The sequence below is a fragment of the Arachis hypogaea genome, chromosome 5 (genome assembly GCF_003086295.3).
Source record: "Arachis hypogaea cultivar Tifrunner chromosome 5, arahy.Tifrunner.gnm2.J5K5, whole genome shotgun sequence".
Lineage (NCBI taxonomy): Eukaryota > Viridiplantae > Streptophyta > Magnoliopsida > Fabales > Fabaceae > Arachis > Arachis hypogaea.
In genome coordinates, this window is record NC_092040.1 from 109999981 (window position 1) to 110019792 (window position 19812).

At 31.7% G+C, this 19812-nt stretch overlaps 1 protein-coding gene across 1 annotated transcript; it reads left to right on the plus strand.

Annotated features, from left to right (window-relative positions):
- The first annotated feature begins 921 nt into the window (after positions 1 to 921).
- Positions 922 to 6641, plus strand: LOC112802690 (leucoanthocyanidin reductase). The gene is made up of 5 exons (XM_025846016.2): positions 922 to 1215; positions 1754 to 1894; positions 2807 to 3044; positions 5340 to 5543; positions 6238 to 6641. Exons 1-5 carry the CDS (start codon positions 1009 to 1011, stop codon positions 6501 to 6503), a joined length of 1056 nt encoding a protein of 351 aa, XP_025701801.1. The 5' UTR covers positions 922 to 1008; the 3' UTR covers positions 6504 to 6641.
- Positions 6642 to 19812: the final 13171 nt, after the last annotated feature.

Below are 19812 nucleotides of genomic sequence, written 5' to 3' on the forward strand. Positions count from 1 at the left end.
ATATTATATGTTCGTAAAAAATTAAATTTGTCATCATTATATATTTATGTATAAATATATATAATTTAATTTAATTTTAATAATTTTTTTATATTTTAATATATATTTTATATAAATAATTAATTTTAATAACTGATATTTTATATACAGCTAAGATGATTGTTAAATAATATGGTTAAAAAAGAAAAACTATTGGAGCAATCAGTTTTTAATAATTTTGACTATCATAAAATATTAAATTGTCTTTTATATGTATAAATTTTAAAAAATATGAGTATAAATTATATTGATTTATGTGTGTAAATTCTAATAAATATATAGATATAAATTATCTTTTATGTATAAATATATATAAATATAAATTCAAATTATTATTATTAAATACTATCCTAAAATTATGTGTGCAAATTTTAAAAAATATAAATACAAATTATACTGATTTATGTATACAAACTCTAATAAATATATAAATATAAATTATATATTTTTTATATGTAAACACATATAAATATAAATATAAATATAAATATAAATTATTGCTAACTAAATAATAACAAAAAATAATAAATGTTGATAATTACTTCACATTGCTCATAAAAAAGACACACTTAATCATTTGAAAGAAAAATTAAAATTGAGAAAATTCATCCCAGTTTAAGCGCTTGATTATACAAGATGCTGCCCAGCTATCAGTCAAAAGAAAGAAAGTTGAGAACTAAACTTCAAAAATTAAAATTCCGGTGTCGAATTCTTCATTCACTTGATGAGTTTAAGTTCCTGCACGTGTTGAAGAGTAGCTGAAAAGTGGAAACTATTAGCCGGGTCAATGTAAGAGACTAAGAGTCAACATTTATATTTTATTTTTTATCCATAATATTTTTATAGTAAGAGCGCTCTTTTTTCCTATAAAAACTAAATACCACCCGGTGGTATTGCATGCACAACATAGTCACTCTTCTTTAGTACTTATTTTTGTGAGAGAGACCAAACAAGTATTAGGTTTCTAACATGACTGTGTCGAGCGCCACCATTCCTTCAGCCACCAAGGCTCGGATTCTGGTCATCGGAGCGACCGGCTTTATGGGTCAATTTGTGACAAAGGCGAGTCTTGCCTTCGGACATCCCACTTGTTTGCTGGTTCGGCCTTCCCATACAATGCACTCCAAGGCTGCCCTTCTCAAATCCTTTCAGGATAAAGGTGCCACACTCATTCATGTAAGTGGAAATTATTATTATTATTATTATTGTTATTATTATTTCGAGATATATACTTTCTTTCAATCCAAATTCAGGACATGCATGCATAGGTTTTAAAATAAAGGACACTACTGTAAAAGTTTATTCTGTACAGATTGTGTTTTTGTAGTTGAAAACAACTCTGCTGTATAGTGTTAACATCACTAGTATTGTTATATATATATGATTTAAAATGAATTTTTTTATTTTCTGTATTAATTTACATCTTTACACTATAATTAACCTAAAATAATAAGTACATAATTTTATGACAAAGACATATTTTTAATGATTTTTTCACATTTAGAAAATTTTCTATGTTCTGTAGTTGTTTCTAAAATTGAAAATAGAAAATATCTATCTGTCTTTGTCTCTTTAAATCTATGTTTATATTTTTGTATTTGAAAATCATCTCTGAATTTTTATTTTTTTATCTCTATATTTCAGTGTTTGAAACAAAATTCAAAGGTTAGGTTTGCATGTCATTACAATTTTGTATTATTATTTATTATTGCAGGGGGTAATAAATGATAAGGATCAAATGGAGAAAATTTTGAAAGACAATGACATAGAGATTGTCATTTCTCTTGTTGGAGGGGGCAATGTTCTGGACCAGATTACTTTAATAGATGCCATGAAATCTGTGAAGACTATCAAGGTGAAAAAAGTTTTTGTTGGATTCATTTTTATTTATTTGATTTTTTTTTGGATTTTTCTAATTACCTAAACAATTAATAGTATTTAAAAATATTTTTAATCAAATTCACTATATTGAAATTTTTTTAAAAAATTACATTTACACAAGATTTTTTTTTCCTATAGCTAGTATCAATTAGATTTCTTTTAATACTTCTATATTATAGTAGTACACGTGTAAATGTTAATATTTTTATTCATTCTGCACTTTGCTCAGAGCCTAATAATTTTATTATTTGTTGAAAATAACTTTTATAATTCATTTAGTCTAATTAATTATTTATTGTTAGCTAATAAACAACTAATTTATTTAGTCATTTAAAGAGATAGGTCACATGATATTAATATAGTATGTGTTAAAGACTTAATTATGCAATAAAGACACTAAAAATTTGGTGGGCCGGGACAAAACTTTTAGCTCAAGTTATTTGGTTTTTTTGTTTCATTATATAGAGATAATTTCTAAAAAAATAAATTAGAAATTTCCGATATGCTGGTCTAATATGGTTCAAATAAACTTAAAATTCCATGTATACGATCAAATTTCTTATTATTAGAGCTTATTCATAGTTGTAGTTAGAAGAAATTTTTAGATATATAATCATTCATTTATCTTTATTTATCAATTATTTAAGTTTTTAAAATAAATAATTGTTATTATAGTGTCAAAATTTATGTTACATTTTAAATTAAAAAAATTAACTTACATAAATAAATAAATAAATTTTAGTTTATATGCAGTTAACTAATTAGCTCAAAAGAAACTCTTAAGTAAATGAGAAAAAAATATTAAGAATTCTAATTCATTTTTTAAAATTATTTTCTTAATTTTTAAATAAAAAGATTTAAAATTTGCGGTATGGTATGCATGCAGAGGTTTTTGCCATCAGAGTTTGGGCATGACGTGGACAGGGCAGAGCCTGTGGAGCCAGGGCTAACAATGTACAAAGAGAAGCGCGTAGTTAGACGCATGGTTGAAGAGAGTGGGATCCCCTTCACCAACATCTGTTGCAATTCCATTGCTTCTTGGCCTTACTATGACAATTGTCATCCTTCTAAGCTCCCTCCTCCCACGGACCAATTTCAAATTTATGGTGATGGCAACATTAAAGGTAGCTTCCCATATCAATTATGTATTATTAGAGTGCAACCAAGGAAAGATGAGAATTAAGAAATAATTTTATAATAAAAAATTGGTTTTCTATACCACAACAGCAGCAACAAAATCTTCTTCCATTAGACGGTGGGTTACATCGATCAAACAATATTATTAAACTCTATTATATATTATATTTATATAGAGATTATTTATATATAAATTTTGTTTGATTATTTCATAAATAATTTTTTTTATCTTTTTCTGTCTTTCATCTCTTGTCTATTTTTTATTTTATCAACTCTTCTGGTATTTTATTGATCTTTTTTATCACATGTTCAAACCATCTAAAACGCGATTTTATCATCTTTTTTACAATATGTGCTACTCCAACTCTCTCTTATATTTTTCGTTTCTTATTCTATCTAATCACATATGACCACTCATCCATCTCAACATCTTCATTTCTGCCACACTTAACTTATGTTTGTACTTCTCTTTGGCCGTCCAACACTCTGTACCATAAAGCATAGTTGATTAAATAGCAATGCGATAGAATTTACCTTTAAGTTTCAAAAGACACTAAAAATTGGTTTTCTATATTTATTCATATTATTATTATTATTATTATTATTTAGTAATTTGTTGTTGGTTCCTCAAAAAATTGCAAATTTTTGTTTTGGTCTAAGAGAACTAGTTTTAGTACTTATAGTTAGGATTTTCCATTAAATATTGACGTCTAATGTCACTATTTAATTTGTAATGTTAATATTAATTGACAAAAAATCAAAACTTTTAAATTTTATAAGAATAAAAAACATCTCATTTATTATTATTATTATTATTATTATTATTATTATTATTATTATTATTATTATTATTATTATTAGGATTTTAGTCCTACTAAAATTTACAACTTTTAAATATTAGTCTTTAAAAAGTTAATTTTTGAAATCTTTAATTTTAATTATGAATAATACTATATAACTAATAAAATTTATTATCTTTGGTCAATATTTGGCCAATTTTAAATATTAAAGATCAAATTCTAAATTTTAAATACTAAAATTTAAATTTTAATAATATAAAAAATAAAGCGTTTGTACAAAGTATTATCTTATATTAATAAAAAGTATTAATCCTTAATATTTCTCTTTGATTATTTTTATTATTCTTCTTGTTAAATATTGATGCATCTCATTTTATTATAACACTAACATTTAACCTACCATTTCTCTATCTAATTTTCTGCGCCAATATTTTCTAATTTTATTAAAAAATACCCACAAATAAAATTTGCATAGACAAAAATAGAGAATACAGGTACATACTTTACAAAGATTAAGATTTATTTGAGTTTTACTACTATAATTATATCAAGGTCAATATTTAGTAGGTTATCCCATGTGCGGTAGATTTGGACGGTAGGTTACATCGCACATTCCACTCATTTTATGAAATATTGCTTTACCATGCATGCTCTCTGTATTTTCGCCACGTCACTCCCCAAATTGACATGACATTTGCAATTTGGCATCTTTTATATGAAGATTGAAGAGAGAAAATGAACCCCAAAAAAAAGGACCCAGACCTTTACATTGCGAAATAAAATGGAATAATCATTGCTTCATCTAACGAGGACACACACGTACATAAGCTGGCCATTATTTTCTTAATATAGAATACAGTTCTCTTTAAAGTTATAATCATATATCAATAATCTATTTTGGCATGTGCTATCAAGATTCAATGTCAAGGATCAAAATGTGATGTCTAGGATTTTATATCAAGCAGGCCAAAAATAAATCGATAAAAAAAAAACAGACGAAGAAAGTTTGGTGGCAATTTATCTTCACTGCTTTGCTTTTCAATGGTGGGGTACAAAATATTAATATGGACCTGGAAAGCAAATAATTAAATAATATATTACTATAATTTCCTTGAAAAAATTAATACACTTTAAGTTTTATTTTTCCTTCTAATCTTGTAACTAAATATTATATATATATATATATATTTTTTAAAAAAAATATTATGTGTATATTAAAATTAATCATTTAAATTAACCGTTATATATTTATATATATAATATATATTGTTTAATTAATTTTTAATGCATCTTTTGTATTGAAAAATTACCATTCTATATCACTTTCATGTCCTATTTTTTTTTCTAATTTTTTTATCTTTTATAACCGTTTGCTAGAGCTTCGTTCTTTCCTTAGAGTAGCAAAAAACTTATTAATTATCGAAACATTAGAAACAACGGTATTAGAAACGAATTGGTGATGAAGAATAGTTTCATGTGCAGCTTACTTTGTTGATGGCAATGATATTGGAAGGTTGACAATGAAAGCAGTTGATGATGTTAGAACACTGAACAAAAACGTTCATTTTAGACCCTCAATGAATTGTTACAGCGTCAACGAGCTTGCTTCTTTATGGGAAAAGAAAATTGGTCGAACAATTCCCAGAGTTACCATCTCAGAAGATGATCTTCTTGCTGCAGCTGCAGGTTCGATTATTATTAGCGACTTAATTGTCTTGCAAAATCGATTTTTTTATTTATTAATATAATTAATATAATTATCAATTTATAATACTCTATATTTATACTTTGATTTTATTATTTATATAAATATGAAATTTAAAAAAAATAAATTAAATAACTATATCTGGAAAATAAAAATGGTAACTAAATGTGTATAATTTTTTTTTATATATTTAAAGCTAATAACCTATTTTAAAAGTGTCCTTTTGTAGTTCAAAATTAGCCTCCTCTGCCTTCAAAAGATCTTGGGTCGATTATGTGCACGGCAATTATAATTTTCGAAACCGTCACAAAAATATGTTAATGGATCACTTATATAGTTTACATGCTTTAGAAAATTTAAAACATTATGAATTACGGAATAAGGATATAAGGGAAAAAAATAGTTCTAACCAAATAAAATAATTTACAAAAATTCTAAATTATGTTAAAAATTAATCACTATATGTTTATATATAAATATATATTGTTTAATTTATTTTTAATTTATATTTTAATATTTATTCTATTTTGATGGTTAATTAATGATTGATTTTTTGTGTTTAGCTAACGTGGTTGTAAAAGTGATATTATTAAATATATTGTTTTTGGATAAAAAATGTTTTTTATTGCATGGATGTTATTACCTTTTGGGGTGTGTGTGTGTGTGTGTATGCAGCGAACTTGATACCTGAAAGCATTGTAGCCTCATTCACGCATGACATTTTCATCAAGGGTTGCCAAGTTAACTTCAGCACAGATGGCTCAAATGATGTTGAAATTGGAACACTGTACCCTGATGAAAAGTTCCGATGCTTGGAGGATTGCTTTGAGGATTTTGTTCCCATGATCCGTGACAAGATTCTTGGAGGCCCAAATGATGAACTTGCCAAAACCAATAATAAGTCATTGCTAGAAGCTGTGCCAATCACAGCTATGGGCTGAAAATGACAAATCTAAATAAACATGTGACCTGAGAATCCATATGTATTAATTCACCATAAATTTGGTGGTGGAGGCAGAGAGAATTATTGGTCTAATTTATATAATAATTTATGGAGTAAAATAGACCTTATTTTCGTATGTACTGATTTATTATTGCTAGGTCAAGAATATACGTACTCCTTCAATATATATGTTTCAGCCTAGAAATTACGCTGTGTTTTCCGGAGCAGAATTAAAAAATAATGCTTCAAGAGAGATGTAATAAAGTTTAATACTACTCCTGGTGGTACTCTTGATGTATTTGTGTAGCACTTTCGGAAGTAATTACTACCATTGTGTAGCATTAGATTATATCTATTTTTTGGTGTCTGGAAAAAAAAAAAAAACCTAGACAAGACTAGCCTACAACAACTCTGTCTGTGAAGTAGAGCACAAATATCACTCGAGTTCTAACCACTCAATATACTAATCACCATAAACCCCGGCATCATCAATATTTAATTCACTATCATAAATATGAACATAAGGAATCAAATCACAAACCTTACCTTGGGGAGACCAGGTGTCGTACCAAAAGGATTGATAAATCTCCTCAATGCACCAAGAAAATCATTCTTTAATGTGATCAAAAGCCCCACTGATGCTTCTCCAGCAATTTGAAGCATTTCTCATGGAGTAAAAATTTAACCCTCTCTGATTTGACATATATTTGTCTAACATGGTTTGCACCCACAGCTTGTCTCTGCAATTAAGTATTTGCCACACTAACTTACCCACCATAGCAACATTGCTAAGTACTAGTTTAAAAAATTTATAAGTATAAAAGTTTAAGTTCGTTATACCTTTAAATAAGAATTTAACATTTTCAAAGTTTAATTAGAAAATATCACTATTTAAATCAATAACTAGGAGTTTAGTCCTGAGTTATTCTTCCTTAGAATCACAATGTAATGCCCAATTATTGACTATAAAAAAAATTGAGAGTTTGGTTTACAATTAACGAAAATTGAAATAGCAAGAAATTAATATCAAAAGAAATTAAACTAAGAACAATTAAGGCAATTAAATAGAAAATAAAAGTATATTTAAATTCTAAAAGATCTTGACAAGAGTTAAGAGGTAAAGATCACTATTCTTATCACTAACTACAACATAATAATTATAAGGAATAAATCCAATTCATCAACTTCTACAAATTGAGAAAAGTCATTTAAGCTTAATTAATTCTAACTCACAAATACTAACTAACTTATTAATTGAAATTAATAAAAGCTTTGTGTTAGAAGAAATAAGATTAATTAATATCTCTAATTTATCGATAAATTTGGACATTAGTAACTTAAAATCACCCAAATTTCCAACCTAAGACAAGAATATAAAATCTACTCTATAATTAAGTGAGACATTTCATCAAACACTTGGAAGGTATAACACAAAATTTTATAAATTACAAGAAATAGTAAAAACTATGACTAACTATTATGAGAATTTAATTATAACAACTCAATTAAATAATAATAAAAATACAAAACATCAAATTTATAAATAAAAAACATAAATCCAACAAAAATTTATAAACTAAATAATATAATAAAAAAATAACAACAAAGTGCTAATGAACTAAGATAGTAAAACAAGAAAATATAAATAAAACTTAACTATAACAAGATTAAAAATTAAAATTAGAAAAAAATTGACAAAAAATTAACTAAATCAGCTATAATTCTAGAAAAAGAAAGAAGAGAGTTTCTCTCTAAAAACATAAAAATATTATACTAAAACTAACCTTAAATTTTTTCTCTTTTTTTCTTCATATTTTTACTTTAAATACTAAAAAGAATCTGAAGTTTGGAGCCTTTTGAATGTCCAAAATATGAGTATGTGCTTTATTAATGGTGTCATGTGAGGTATGATTTGTAGCGTAAATAATGGAAAAATGGATTCTCTCAATTTTTTTTAAGAAAAAAAATAGATAAGTTTCTGATTTTTTTAATTTTTGATAAATATATTTCTGACAAAATTTAAATACAAAAAGTTTCTGACTTTAACAAACAGAGGACAATTTAGTCATTTCGTCTATTTGCCTCTCGTACACCAAACGGAACAAGTTGACGTGACTAAAACGGTGTCCAGGTGTCCGTTACAGTGCCACGCTGGAAGGAGAATAAAGTTCGAAGGACAAATAAATTCTTGATGTCATTTTGCAAATAAAGTTCGAAGGGCAAATAGGTGCTTAAGATTTTTTTTTTCATTATGCTTCTATTATGTTTCTATTATGAGAATTTAGTTTATAAAATTATGTTTGTATTTTGAAATCTAGTTAACTTGTTGTATTCTGCAATTTAAATTATTTGTATTAAAATTGCAGAAATTGGGCTTGTTCTGTTTCTATTTTTTTCTTAAATTGCATTAGTTCAGTTTTAGTGCATTTGTGTATTATATTAGAATTTGTTAAATTGCATTAGTTCAATTTTCATCATACCAGTGGCATTAGTTAGCATCAGTTCATTTATGCATCAAGTTAGCATTAGTTCATTTATGCATTATTCATGTATTAAGTTAGCATTAGTGTATTTGTGTATTATATTAGAACTAGTATTTTTATCCATAATAACATTACGAGAATGATTTTTTTAAATTATAGTTCACTTTGTTCTAACAGTATAAATTATGCATGACACAAAAGATTTATAAAATCAAACTACTTTTACCAAAAAGTCATAAGTTGACAAAAATTTCTGACTAAGAAGACCAAGATATCTGCAGATAAAAAATTATATAATAAGATTTTTAGTTATTATTTTTATATGAAAAAGTCTAATTTTTTATTAATAATTAATTTTAACATTCGTTATCTAAAATTTAAAATAATTTAATGCGTATGCTTTTACGTTTAAAAATATTTTAATTGTAAAAAAATATCAAATGACATATTTTGATTTGTCAAATTACTAATATAAAATATAATTATATATAGAGTAAAAATAGTAGAGAGAAATATAAAAATGGAGAGAAGTAGATGAGAGAATTTAGGAAAGGAGTTTATTAATTTTGAAAAAAAAAATTCTCAAGGACCTATTTGTCCTTCGAACTTTATTTGTAAAATGACGTCAATGATTTATTTGTCCTTCAAACTTTATTTCCCTTCCAGCGTGGCATCGTAACGGACACCTGGACACCGTTTCAGCTACGTCAGTTAGTTCCATTTGGTGTATGAGAGAAAAATAGACAGAAAGACTAAATTGTCCCCCGTTTGTTAAAGTCAGAGATTTTTTTGTATTTAAATTTTGTCAGGAATGTATTTGTCAAAAATTTAAAAAGTCAGGGACCTATATGTCTTTTTTCCTTTCTTTTAACAATTGAGGAAGTAAAGTATGATCTCTCATCATTAATTTTATAAGTGAGATTAAAAATAAATATGAAAAAAATAACAATGAAAGATTAGAGATCACACTTTACACTCTCAATTCTTTTTAACAATCGAGATGATCCATTAGTAGTGTGCACGACACATTCACTGTCCATTCTCTAGAAAAATACTGTTAATACTATTTCTTCTTCTGTATACCAAAATATGCATGTGGAAGAATCTAGCTTCCTTTTCTTCACAAAAACATTAGCAAACACTTTCTTATTAAATATAGGATCTTCTTATTGCATCTCCCACAAGAGAGAAGCAACACTAGGAGAACTTTTTTTTACGTTTCAACCAAAAGACTAGAGAAGGATGGGTGGATGGTTCAAGTAGTTTGGAATATGAAAGGACGATGCTATTTCTTATTTTTTGCACTGCACCAAGAGAGGATAATAATCATTCTAAAGATTCTGTTGCACTGCACCAAGAGAGGATAATAATCAGAATGAAGTCTATTGAGAACCTCTATATAAGCTTTTCGGAAGAGAAGGCACGATCTTGGTTATGATTATGAATAGCTTTATCTAACCGTTTGGCAATGTTTGTACCATCTCTAACATTCTTGTACCACGAAAACTACCGACTCCCGTTTCCCAAATCTAGAAGACCACAATAATCTAATACATAAGCAAAAACCTCTACCCTTTTGGGATTAAAAGCTCCACCTCTCACTTTACCTGGGAGAAAACTCTCATTGAAGTCACCCGCAACAAACACTGACGCATCAGAAAATTTTAGAAAGAGTAAAGTATCGTTTTTGTGGGTAAGTTCCAAAGTTGTTTCTAACGTTTCAATCGTCCTATTAAAATTCCTAACGTTTTAAAATCGACTTAATGTTGTCCTGTCGTAAGGGATCCGTTAACAGTGTTAGAATATAATTAGGATCAATTAGGATCAATTAGTATTATTTAGTATATCTGAATATTTATTATAGGAGATTACGTCTTTATTATTACGATTCTCTTAGTACTTATAAATACCTTTTATATTGTATCATTCTACACAACTTGAACAGATAACTTGAATACAGTTAATAATACACAATCCTTTCCAGTCTAGTCTCTTGTTTCTAACATGGTATCAGAGCCATGGTATCCTCGTTGAAGAGGATATGTTGTTTTTCTTGCGGTAAAATCACCGTAGTTTTTGCATTTTTTCTATGCCATTCTTCTTTCCCTTTTGTCACTCCTTTGATGCTTTTTCACTTTACCGACTAGCCTATTTTCTCTGTCTTGTGTTCTTTTTCGAGTCGAATGATCAAACACCATTGTCATCCGCTGTTTACCTATTCTTATGAAGAAATCATATAGTTTTCTCTCTCTTTCGGCAGTTCCGTCAGCGTTCTCTCGTGAGCGTTCTCTCGTGACAGTTCCGTTTGTGTTCTCTCGTGGTAGTTTCGTCTGCGTTTTCTCGTGACAGTTCTGTCTGCGTTTCGTCTGTATTTCCTTGTGACAGTTTCGTTTGCGTTTCTTTCTAGCAGTTTCGTCTGCACTTCCTTTAGATAGTAGTTCCGTCTGCGCTTCCTTCCGACAAGCGGCAGTTCTGTCTGCGCTTCCTTTCGACAAGCGGCAGTTTCGTCTGCGCTTCCTACTTCCTTCAGATAGCGGCAGTTCTATCTGCGCTTCCTTTCGGCAGTTCCGTCTGCACCCGCGGCAGTTCTGAAGGTTGTGGTAGGCTTAGAGAAGGGGGGTTGAATCTATGCCTTCCTTTTAATTTGCTGTTTTGACCCTTTTTAAGCAAAGCTTTGAATCTGATTCTGTTTGAACTCAGCAGCGGAAATTTATGAGACAATTTATTTTTGTCTCATGAAAAACAGAAAACAGAACATGACAGAGAAGAAGAAGCTAACACCAGCATATATCCTGGTTCGGTTGCTTTGTGCTATGCAACCTACATCCAGTCTCCTCCACAAATATGGAAGAATTTCACTATAGTTAACAGTATTACATACACCAATTTCACACTCAAGTTCTAGCCTAACTTGACATTGGCTATGCTAACACCTAACTATCTTCTCTTAGTGCTAACCCAACTAAGAAAGGGAAACCAAACAAGTGCAAGATACAAGACAATTAACCAACCTAAAGAAATCTGAAAACAACTCTAGGCTTTTCTCTCAAGTGTATCTCTCAACTATTTCACTCATGGCTTTTTCTTAAGCTTTCTCACTTTGCCTTTTCTCTCAAGAAATTACAGAAAGATAAGCTTAGAAAAGTACATTACAATCAGAAAAACATGAAGGAGATTGACTTCATCAACAGCCTCTAAGTTATGTGAAAAACCAGCTTTGCAAACCTCTGAATTTGTTCTTCAGTATTGGCAGAATGCTTCTTTGATAGAGAGCATTGTCCAAGTAGAGAAACTTCACAGGGAATACTTCACAGAACTCAACTTATCAAACTCTGGTTTTCTCTCCTTCCCTTGAATGAACAGCAAGCTCTTCTTTTATCTTCTTGCACGTTCTTTGGTTCTTCATCCAAGGTCAACACCTTGAGCCTTGAGCTTCACCAACCACAGATTCACTTTTTCTATTCAATCATCAAATTGGAACCTTTCCTTCTGACTTTTCCAACTTGACCGAAAGCCATGAATATGTAACTGAACTTGTTTTCCAATGGTCAACCAAATCTGAACCCTTGAATACCAACTTGGTCCCCAAGTCTTGAGTAAGACCGTAGATACACAGCAGAATAGGGCAGAGTGCAACTTTCCCTTCACAGCCATTTTCGGATAGAGCAGAGAGTAGGGAAGAAAGGATGAAGATCTGATTCATGCAAGATGATATGGTTTACCTTTCTTAAGCTTGATTTAGCTTGGGATTTCTGTTTTAGCTTCTGTGCTTCAAGCTTCAACTCTCTCTCTCTTGCTTCTTTGGTTAATGGCTTATGGAAGAAGCTTTTCTTCTCTTTCTCTTTCTTGCTTTTTCTGAAATCTTGATGTGACTTGATTAGAAGGAAGAAGAACGTTGCTTTTAGTTAAGCAGGAGAGAGGGAATTTCAATTCTGAAACCAGTTCGGGCTTGGATCATGTAACCCGTTTGGCCCATCTGATTTCTTTGGCTTTTATCCTTTGCTTTTGTTTGGACTTTACCCATTAGCCTTGCTGCATTGTCCTTATACCTTTTGGGCTATTAACATTTTGGCCTGCAACAATAAACAATTAGTTAATAAGTAGATATAATTAATCAACACTAATTATTTATTTTGCTCAAAAATAATGTTTGTCATCATTAATTAATTTAGTTAATTTCTTAACTCAACAATCTCCCCCTTGATGACAAACATAATTTAAGCAATAATCAAAAGGAAATAAGTTTGAGTTAGGTTTAGAAAAACTCCCTTTGATTTTATGTTGCTCCCCCTATCCTTTTCAACAGTAGCTCCCCTTGAATTTATGCTTTCCTCTTTATCCCTGTTTCACATTGTTCTTAAAGAAAGCACGATAAAGAGTTATGTACAATATATTTTGTACAAGGGTTATCAAATGAGCAACATCACATAATCATCCTATCATTAATTGTATGTTAGCAGCACAAGGATTCGAATGAACTACTAGCAGCTGCATCAACATCAAAATTACCAAAAAATACTATCCTATCCTTACTCCCCCTTTTGTCATCAAGGGTGGACAACCCAAAAACATCAATTCAAACCCTGCAAGGAAAGGTTAGATAGTAATTCAAAAGTTCTAACTAAACCAACAAAAGTGCAACAGTATTTAGAGTTATTACAGTCATCCAAAAAATTGAAAAAGTTCAACATATGCAGAATAAATAAAATTCATGAGACAAAACGAGAGCAGCAGCAGCAGTCTTCATGAGACAAATCTTAGGCATCAGAACCATCTCCTTCCGAGGCAGCATCCTCTTCCACATCAGTGGTAATGTCCTCATCATTGTTAAGGTTATCAATGAAGGTCATGAGCACAGCCACTCTATCCCTTGATTTCTTCAGAAAGTTCTCATGCTTGCTAGCTAACTTCCTTTGTTCCTTGCTCAAGGCAATCATGTGATTTGATTGAGACACAAACTCTTGAGCTACATCCTTGACCACATTCAGCAGAGTGGATTTCTTCCCAGTGGAAATTGAAGTACCCTCGGTGGAAGGAGCAGGAGAATCCTCATGGACACATTCTTCATCTTCATCATCTAGTACGACTCTTTCAGATCTAGTGGTTCCTTTGTTCTGTTTCACTGAACCACCCCCCTTTAGGTATGAATGTCTATTTTCATATGTCTCATTGGTCAAGTCAACACCAAAATACTCAAATATGCAAGTTAGAAACATGCCATAAGGAAGTGCTTTATCTTTTGTACTTCGAACAGAATCAAACATGTATCTAGCCATCAAGTATGCAAAAGAAATTTCTGTTTTTGTAATAATGGCATATAAAACAAGTGTGTCAGTGTAAGAAACCCTTTGATATGAACCACTTTGAGGAATCAAAATGTGGTTGACAATGCGGTGTAATTGAGCACGTTCATATCCTAGGGCTTTGTGAGTGGGTGTGATTCCATCAATTAAAGAAACATGTTCACAAATGTGAGCCAATGCATCAAGATAAGAAATTCCAACACCTTCATCCCACTTAACCGAAGTGTAAGCACAAGGCCCAACATCAGTATACTTCAATGCATCACTGACAGTTTCATTATTTAAAAAGATGTCTCTGCCCTTAACATAAGAATGCACACTTCCTTCATGATAGGTCATGTTCGCATAAAATTCTTTGACCAACTGAGGATATACAGGTTTTTTGATGTCAAAAAGGTGATTCCAGTCTAAAAATTCTAAGTTTGCAACAAAAGGAAAACCTTTCTTTTTCAAATCAGGTAAGTCAGCCAGAAAAGATGGACATAGAGTACGGTACTTAATAACTCCATCATAGAAATCGTGGTTCATGGCAGATTTGAAACGATGGGGGTTAAAATTAGAGTGAGAAGTCATATAGTGTGATTTGTGAGCAAAAGGATCAACTTCAGGTTCTCTAACAGATGAGAGAGGAACTCGAGCTTTACCTCTCTGTGAACGCACAGGTACTGACCTTGCCCTGGGTTGTTGTGGCTCGGGAACAGGTTCCTCCGTCGCCGGACGCTTCCCTTTGGATGAGGGTGGCTTTGAAGAGCCAGGTTTTGAAGAGGCAGGTTTAGAAGGCGTTGCCTTTGGTGGTGGAGTAGGTTTGGCAGGGGCAGGATACCTTGGAGTAGTCTTAGTTCGAGCCATGGGATCACACCGAGGAGGAGAGGTTGGAGGAGAAGGAGAAGGGGTAAAGGTTCGGTCTTGAGAGCGAGTGGAAGGTTTTGTGGGCAGTTTGTATATCTTTTCACGAGGAGCCCTTTTTGCAATGACTTTCTTCCTCATAGTGGTGTGAGAGGGAAGAAACCGAAGGGTTGAGGAGAAGTTATGGAGGGAAGAGAGGGAGTGTTGGTAACCGTACCCAAAAGCAAGTTTCTAAAACCATGCAACTGCATCACCATTTGAAAAGACTTGACAAGACATGACCTCATAAAAGAAAGATTTTATTTGATTTTTAAAATTTGAAAACAACAAATTTAACCTGAAACCCTTTTTCGGCCAAAATTAAATTTACTTGAAAACCTTTTGGGCCACAAAACATTTAGTGAAAGCCTTTTATGAAACACAAAAAAAAAACAAACAGGATTGTAACATTCACAATTGGGCCTTGAGGTGGTATGAAATCAATGAAACACACTTGGACCACTCTTGATCTGAATAATGAGGTTGGCCCCAGATTGAATTTTACTTGAAACAAGCCCAGATCATACTGACTAGATGGAAACGTTCATCACTTGCCCAGAATTGTCTCATGCCTGTTTATGAGACAAAAAGCTACAGCAAATACATCAGTGTTTTTCAAACAAGGAATCATAACTCAAAATTCCTAGACACGTCCTAAGCATGCAAAATCTATCCTCAGCCAATGGTTTTGTGAAAATATCTGCTAATTGTTCTTCTGATTTAACAAATTTAATGCAAATATCCCCCTTTTGGACATGTTCTCTTATAGAGTGAAATTTCACTTCAATGTGTTTGGTCCTAGAGTGCAAGATTGGATTTTTAGAAATATTGATGGCACTCATATTATCACACATTAAAGGAATATTTTCAGCATTTAATTTGTAATCAGCAAGCTGAGTTTTTAACCATAAAAGCTGAGAACAACAAGAAGAAGCAGCTATATACTCAGCCTCTGCAGTGGATAATGCCACTGTTGGTTGCTTCTTGCTTGACCAAACATTTAAGGACTTTCCAAGGAAGCAACATAAACCAGAAGTGCTCCTTCTATCAACTCTGTCACCAGCAAAGTCTGCATCACAATAACCAACTGCAGAAAAGTTATTAGTCTTAGGATACCAAAGACCAAAGTTGGATGTGCCATGAACATATCTAATGATCCTTTTAACTGCAGAAAGATGTGACTCCTTAGGTTTGGATTGGAACCTAGAACACAATCCAACACTTTGCACAATATCGGGTCTAGAGGAGGTTAAGTACATAAGAGAACCAATCATCCCTCTATACCTAGTTTCATCAACATCTTTCTCATTTTCTCCCTTATCCAATTTAGAATTCGGGTGCATGGGAGTTCCCATGGTTTTGGCATTTTCAAGACCAAATTTCTTAACTAATTCCTTGGCATACTTTTCTTGATGAATGAAAATACCATTTTCAGTTTGTTTAATTTGTAGCCCAAGGAAGAAATTAAGTTCACCCATCATACTCATGTCAAATTCACTTGTCATGAGCTTTCCAAATTCAGTACAAAGGGATTCATTAGCTGATCCAAAAATAATGTCATCAACATATATTTGGACTAAAATAAAAGAATCATTAGAATTCTTGATAAATAGAGTTGTATCAGTGGTGCCTCTTTGAAAACCATTTTTCAAAAGAAAAGAGCTAAGTCTCTCATACCAAGCTCTAGGAGCTTGTCTTAAACCATAGAGAGCTTTAGACAATTTAAAGACATGATTAGAATGCTCTTTATTTTCAAAACCAGGGGGCTGCTCCACATATACCTCTCTATCTATCACCCCATTCAAAAATGCACATTTCACATCCATTTGGTATAATTTAAAACCACAAAATGCAGCATAGGCTAAGAGAAGTCTTATGGCTTCCATTCGGGCAACAGGGGCAAAGGATTCATCAAAGTCTATTCCTTCTTCTTGGTCATATCCTTGTGCCACCAGTCTTGCCTTGTTCCTTACAATGCTGCCATCTTCTCCCAACTTGTTCCGGAATATCCACTTGGTGCCGGTCACTTTCTTTCCACTTGGCCTTGGAACCAACGTCCACACTTGGTTCTTTTCAAACTCAAGAAGCTCATCCTCCATAGCCTTAATCCAAGATGGGTCACTAAGGGCTTCCTTGACGTTTTGAGGCTCCATTTGTGAAAGAAGGGCAATGTTTGAACCTTCATTTGCCTTTCTAGTGGAAGACCTAGTTTGCACTCCATGAGAGACGTCCCCAATGACAAATTCCTCAGGATAATTCTTTAAGAACCTCCATTCACGAGGTTTAGTGGACTTGGAGGCAGATTCGGTCACCAAAGGAATCTGTATGCTGCTGTCTGCAGAATTTCCCTCAGGTTCATGAGACAAAATGGAATTGTCTCTTGAATTTTCAGCATTTGCTGTTTCTGGTTCAGCTTGTCCAGAATTTTCTTTTCCATGATTCTGAGCTGATTCATCATCCTTTTGAGCTTGATTTCCTGCATCACCATCTTCCAAAATGCTTTGCACCAAGTTAGTATCACAAAATGTGACATGTATGGACTCTTCAATAATTCTAGCATCTTGATGATAGACCCTATATGCTTTACTAGTTGTGGAATATCCTACAAACAAGCACTCATAAGCCTTTGGATCAAATTTTCCCAAATTTTCTTTGTTATTTAAAACAAAACATTTGCATCCAAAAATGTGCAAGTAATCCAAGTTTGGTGGGTAGCCTTTCCAAAGTTCATAAGGGGTTTTCTTCAAAAATTTCCTTATGATTGTTCTATTCAAAATGTGGCAAGCTGTGTTAACCGCTTCAGCCCAAAGGAATTTTGGAACATTACTCTCACAAAGCATGGCTCTTGTTATCTCTTGTATGCTTCTATTTCTTCTTTCCACAACACCATTTTGTTGTGGAGTTCTTGGACAAGAGAAGTTGTGAGATATTCCAAATTCCTCACAAAAGGATTCAAACAAATTGTTTTCAAATTCAGTTCCATGATCACTTCTTATAGAAGAGATTTTCAAATCCTTTTCATTTTGAATTTTCTTGCAAAAAGGTTCAAAGGCCGAAAAGGCTTCATTTTTGTGAGCAAGAAATAAAACCCAACCAAACCTAGTATAGTCATCCACAATTACTAAACCATAATGTTTACCACCTAGGCTTTGAGTTCTTGTTGGACCAAATAAATCAATGTGTAGCAACTCAAGTGGTCTTTTAGTAGAGATGTCTTCCTTTGGTTTAAAAGAACTTTTTGTTTGTTTTCCCATTTGGCAAGCATCACAAGTGATGTCTTTGTCAAATTTAATCAAAGGGAGACCTCTCACTAACTCTTTCTTTACAAGTTTGTTTATTTGAAACATACTTGCATGGCCCAATCTCTTGTGCCACAACCACTTTTCAGATTCTTTAGAGTGAAGACAAGCTACATTTTGATCCTTTAGTTCATCAAGAGTAAGTCCATACATATTATTGAAACGCTTGGCAACAAACATAACTTCATTTGTTTTTTCATTAACCACACAGCATTCAAGTCTTTTGAAAACAACTAAATATCCTAAATCACACAGTTGGCTAATACTCAAAAGATTGTGCTTTAAACCACAAACAAGAAGCACATCATCAATGAAGGTTGATTCCTCATTACCTACTTTTCCAACAGCAATGATTTTACCTTTACCATCATCTCCAAAGGTCACAAAACCTCCATCATACTTGTTTAGTTTGATGAAGTAGGTTGACCTTCCAGTCATGTGCCTTGAACATCCACTATCCATGTACCACATGTCCTTTTTGTTCTTGGATGCTAGGCAAATCTGCATGATGAGTTTCAAGTAGCCTTAGGTATCCAAATTAATTTGGATCCTTTGAAGTTAATCCATCTTGGTTGCCCAAGTGCATTGAAATCACAAACAACATTGTAGACTTTGTTTCCTACAACTCTCTTTTCAATGAAGCATTGTACATATGAGTGACCAAATTTCTTGCAATTAACACAATGATTTTCTTGAGTGTGTTGCTGAAACTGATGTGAGTTATATTGCTTGAAATGATTAAAGCTTTGAAATTTTCTGGTTTTTGGAGGAGATGCATTTCTTTTAACAAACTGATTTTTGTTAAAGTTTTTCCTCTTTGCAAGAGTATTTTCACCAGAATTTTTTTGGACATTATTGCCTTTCGAATATGAGGTTTTGTTGTAAAATAATGGTTTCTTGAAAACAGCCTCATTTTTTGTGACATAGCCCAAACCTGGTCGGTTTGGACTCGGACCAGTTCTTGGTGAAATTTCAGTTTTATTTGTGTATTCTTCATCAGATTTTTCTTCACAAGTGGAAACATATCCGATACCTGATTTATTTGGTATGGATTTTGTATTTGATGAAGAGGCCACAAATTTTATAGAGGAAGTGTTGGAAACAGCATCTTCCTTGGCTATGTATCCTAAACCAGATTTTTCAAACAATGGTCTTTGTCTTGCAAGTAATTTGTCCAAGTTACTAGAACCTTGTGCAAATTTTGCCAAGTCACCATTCAGCCTTTTAATTTTGTCATTTAATCTTTCATTTTCAGCAATTAACTCATGTGAGGGATCCACAATGTGCTTTCCTTTTAATTTTTCAAGTTCAGATTTTAGAAATCTGTTTTCTTCAAT

Bases quoted from the DNA above. Each gene is read 5' to 3' on its own strand.
- LOC112802690 (XM_025846016.2), top strand. From the start codon at position 1,009: ATGACTGTGTCGAGCGCCACCATTCCTTCAGCCACCAAGGCTCGGATT. The intron at 1,216-1,753 runs GTAAGTGGAAAT...TTATTATTGCAG, and splicing joins AAGGTGCCACACTCATTCAT to GGGGTAATAAATGATAAGGA. The intron at 1,895-2,806 runs GTGAAAAAAGTT...GTATGCATGCAG, and splicing joins AATCTGTGAAGACTATCAAG to AGGTTTTTGCCATCAGAGTT.